The 3,946-nt window shown below is 48.4% G+C and overlaps 1 protein-coding gene across 2 annotated transcripts in view; it reads left to right on the top strand.

The window, feature by feature from the left end:
• Positions 1–3,946, top strand: part of Arfgap2 (ADP ribosylation factor GTPase activating protein 2) — a 12,008-nt gene that overhangs the window by 1,780 nt on the left and 6,282 nt on the right. For both annotated transcript variants that reach the window (XM_005364162.3, XM_026787766.1), the window contains exons 4-10: positions 206–337; positions 418–498; positions 1,232–1,313; positions 1,533–1,589; positions 2,559–2,611; positions 3,021–3,157; positions 3,246–3,377. In XM_005364162.3, the coding sequence (XP_005364219.1) occupies positions 206–337; positions 418–498; positions 1,232–1,313; positions 1,533–1,589; positions 2,559–2,611; positions 3,021–3,157; positions 3,246–3,377 (674 nt within the window). The remainder of the gene's footprint in view (positions 1–205; positions 338–417; positions 499–1,231; positions 1,314–1,532; positions 1,590–2,558; positions 2,612–3,020; positions 3,158–3,245; positions 3,378–3,946) is intronic.

The following is a 3,946-nucleotide window of genomic DNA, read 5'->3' as shown; positions in this document are numbered from 1 at the left end:
CTACAAGAGCTAGTGCCAGGACAGGCTCCAAAGCTACAGAGAAACCCTGTCTCGAAAAAACTAAAAAAAAAAAGAAAACCTGTTGTTAGTGTGTGTCCTGTAGAAAGAATAACCCAGCTGTTGAGTAGTATCTCCTATAGTGTGAATACAGTTTGCTTTGTTGAGAGTACTTGCACATACGTGCTACATTCTTTTTGCTCTCTAGACTGCTTTTTTCCGCCAACATGGATGCATGGCCAATGATGCTAACACCAAATATAACAGCCGAGCTGCCCAGATGTACCGAGAGAAAATTCAGCAGTTGGGGAGTACAGCTCTGGCGAGGCATGGCACTGATGTAAGTGCTTGTTCCTGGCTTAGGGGTAATGGGGTAGGAGGTGTTACCAGCCCTGAATTCCAGTGTCTCCATCCTTACAGCTTTGGATAGACAGTATGAACAATGCTCCTAGTCACTCTCCAGAGAAGAAAGACTCTGATTTCTTCACAGAACACACTCAGGTGAGTACCACAGGGTCCTTTCCTTTGATAAATGCTTTACTTGCCAAGGCTACACCTTTTGTGATCATGACATATATTCTTTGCTTAGGTACAATGCCTCAGAGAATGTCTGTGGTTCAGAATGAATAATTACTGCCTGTTGTGTAGGCCCAGAAGTTTCTTCCTATTTATGGGAGTGCAAATGGGCCCTGGTGGTAGAGAATAACGCGAAAGCTCAAGAGATCTCAGGGACCCTAAGCAATGTCTAGGTTTTTAAAAAACGAACAGTAGTTGGAGACAAATAAGGATTCCCTCTCCTGTAACCCACCTTAAGAAAGGTTTTCACCCTTCCTGGCAGTGGTCATTAAAATCAAGAGTCTCAGGTCACACCTCAGCATCTCTGCTTGGCATTGTTTGATGTGGCCAAGTCACTTAACCTGGCAAAACCTCAGTTTCTAAAGGAGACATAGCTACTTCATAGGGCCTGTTGTATCTGTGAGCACCCTTGGATTGGTGCCTAGTCAGTAGGTAAGAGTTGTTAATGCTTTATCAATTAAGGAAAGGCTCTGCTGGGGGTTAAAGATGCTATTTTTCTGCATTTTTCTTCCATGGTGACTGGTTACTATAATTGCTAATTTCTAGTCTTCTCTCATACCTGGGACTTAAGAGCTAAGTGCCTCCTACCCACTTACAGGTAAGGTGTAGCTTCTTAGGAGGACTCACTGAGGCTTCTGGGATCTGGCTTTCTTTTTAGGCCTCTGCCTGGGATACAGCACCCACTGAGCCTTCAGGGACCCAGCAACCAGCACTACCTTCAGAGAGCAGTAGCCTGGCACGTGAGTTCAGCCCAGATCGTAACCAAGTGCCTGGACCTGGAAAAGGACTAGCGTTTAGAACACTTGGCCAAAGACATAGGAGTTGGGAGAAGGTTTTTCTGTGTCCTTGGGTGGAATGGAATTCACTTTAGTTCTTGGAGGAAGGGTGGGCATATATCTTCTGGTGGCAAGCAGAAGGAAGTCAGTGACCCTTACCATCTCCTGTCATTGAATTCACAGAACCTGAGCATGGTCCTAACACCGACCTCCTTGGAACCTCACCCCAAACCTCTCTGGGTATGATAGCTGGCAGGTGTGGGGGGCAGGGAGAGAGTCTGCTTCAAATGTGTCTTCTAAATCTGCTGCCTAGTCATGTGAGCTGGGCACAGGAGACTGAGCAACTGACCCTCTGGGGTGGGACCTGGAATTGAAGTTCTGACTGCCTTACTGACTTGAGGGCCTTTGAGCTGACAAGCCTGGATGGCTATCGTTTTGAGTGTGGGGGTAGATCTAGCCAAGGTATGGGGAGGTTGGAATGGGATGGACACCAATCCCTGGTGTTAGGCGGGGTTGGCTTGTTCTGCCCATTTCATGAGGTGTGGGGGCAGCTTTGAGCTGCTCATGGCTAGAGGCATACTGTCCTTTCAAAGTTCAGCCCTTTCTACTCTTTAGTGGCCTTCAGACTTGGTTAGGGTAAACAATCCCTTTGCTGACCTTGGTTTGTTCTGTTGACTCTTGGGGGTTGGGGCAGGAAGCCAGTGGAGTGACTGTCCTGCTAATTCTGTGGGAAGGCTTAGCATAGCTTTGAAATAGGCTCTGTGTAAGCCTCTAGGTTCGGGAGCTTTAGGAAGCTTTTGGGATGGGCCCTCGTTAGCCACAAGTCTGTTTCTTCTCCAGAGTCCATGTATCTGTCAGCTAAAGGGGCCTCTTCTGCCAGAGGTAACCAGTGGTTTGGGAAGCCTGTCCCCTGCTTGCCCGCTCTCTGCTCCAGGAATTGAGGCTATTGAGCAGCCTTGGCTTGGGCACTTTGTCTTTGGTGCTTCAGGTCTAGGCTCCTACTTCTACTTTCTGGGCATCAGCGAGCTCCCCTAACCGTGTCTGTCTTTGGCTTGAACAGTCTTGGTTGGAACTGCTGGTGGCAGTTTGTCTTCCCAGCTGAAGCAATTCTTTTTAGATATTCTTGCTGTGAAACTGCATGGTGTGAACTGAGCCATGTTCTCTGACTTTCCTTTGTCCTATCTCATGTCCATCCTCTTCCTCACACAGAACTGAAAAGCTCCATTATTGGCAAGAAGAAGCCAACAGCAGCTAAGAAAGGGGTAGGTGGGGAGAGGCAGTCTTGTAGGGTGGTTGGACTCCTTCAGTTCTTCTCATGTCCTGGCTAGCTATATGACTGACCAAGGTCCTAACTTGTCTGAATCTTGTTTATGAAAGGGATATAAAAATGCTCATCTTAAGGAGATTCCTGGGCAGTAAGCAAGATCAAGCACATATAGTACTTAGAGTGCTTGGCACACAGCAGGCCCCAGTCAGCATTAACTGCTGTCCTCATCCCTGAGACCTGTGTGTGGGTTGCATGAAGCTCTAGCAGAATCGCTGTTGTCTTAGCCATGTTCACTGGCCCTAAGGAGGACCCCCTTCCCTGTGGGTGTGACTACAGTGACCATACTGGGAGGGACTTGAGGAGACTGGCAGGCAAGACCCCACATCACATGGTTTTCTCTTCAGCTGGGTGCCAAGAAAGGCCTGGGAGCTCAGAAGGTGAGCAACCAGAGCTTTACTGAGATTGAGCGGCAGGCCCAGGTGGCAGAGAAGCTCCGGGAGCAGCAGGCAGCTGATGCCAAGAAAGAGGCAGAGGAGTCCATGTGCGTGATTGCTGTGGTGCCCGTGGCTTGTGTGGGGGTTGGTGGCAGGTGGCACGGATGGCAGCTTGCAACTGTTCATTCCCTCCAGGGTTGCCTCCATGCGTCTGGCCTACCAGGAGCTCCAGATTGACCGCAAGAAGGAGGAGAAAAAGCTACAGAACCTTGAAGGAAAGAAGCGAGAGCAGGCTGAAAGGCTGGGCATGGGCTTGGTGTCTCGAAGGTGAGGCTTGGGCCCTGGTGTGTCAGAGAAATGCCATTGTTTTTCTGGGAATCTGGACAGACCCTACCCAGCATGTCAGGATTCCTTCCTTAGTCTTCCTCTGAGGTTGAAGAGAGTATTTTGTTGTCTTCAGGCACTTGGCACAGTGCTTGGCCCATATTATGTTAGTTGCTTGAGTGAACAGGATAGCACTTAATTGATGAGGCTGCTTCGTGGCTGGACAGTTCTTTTTTTCCAAGACCTGAGAAACTCAGGGCTTTTTTGCTTCCTAGTCCTTGCCCACTAAATGCCATCTGTTGTACCAGATACTATAATACCTCAAATGACTCCATGCATTTCAGATGCTTTTGGTTGGGGAGTCCTTTTGGTTTTTTGTTTTTTTGAAACAGTTTCTCTGTGTAACCCTGGCTGTCCTAGAACTCACCGTGTAGACTAGACTGTCTTCAAACTCAGAGATGATCTGCCTGCCTCTGACTCCTAAGTGCTAGGATTAAAAGTGTGAGCCACCACCCTTTGTTTCAGAACTGCTGGGTTTGTGTTCCTGCACTTGCTTTAAAAAAGCAGATCAG

The sequence above is a fragment of the Microtus ochrogaster genome, assembly GCF_000317375.1.
Source record: "Microtus ochrogaster isolate Prairie Vole_2 chromosome 14 unlocalized genomic scaffold, MicOch1.0 chr14_random_1, whole genome shotgun sequence".
In the NCBI taxonomy this organism is placed as follows: domain Eukaryota; kingdom Metazoa; phylum Chordata; class Mammalia; order Rodentia; family Cricetidae; genus Microtus; species Microtus ochrogaster.
The sequence above is the reverse complement of the archived record's forward strand: the minus strand, read 5'-3'. Positions and strand labels throughout refer to the sequence as shown.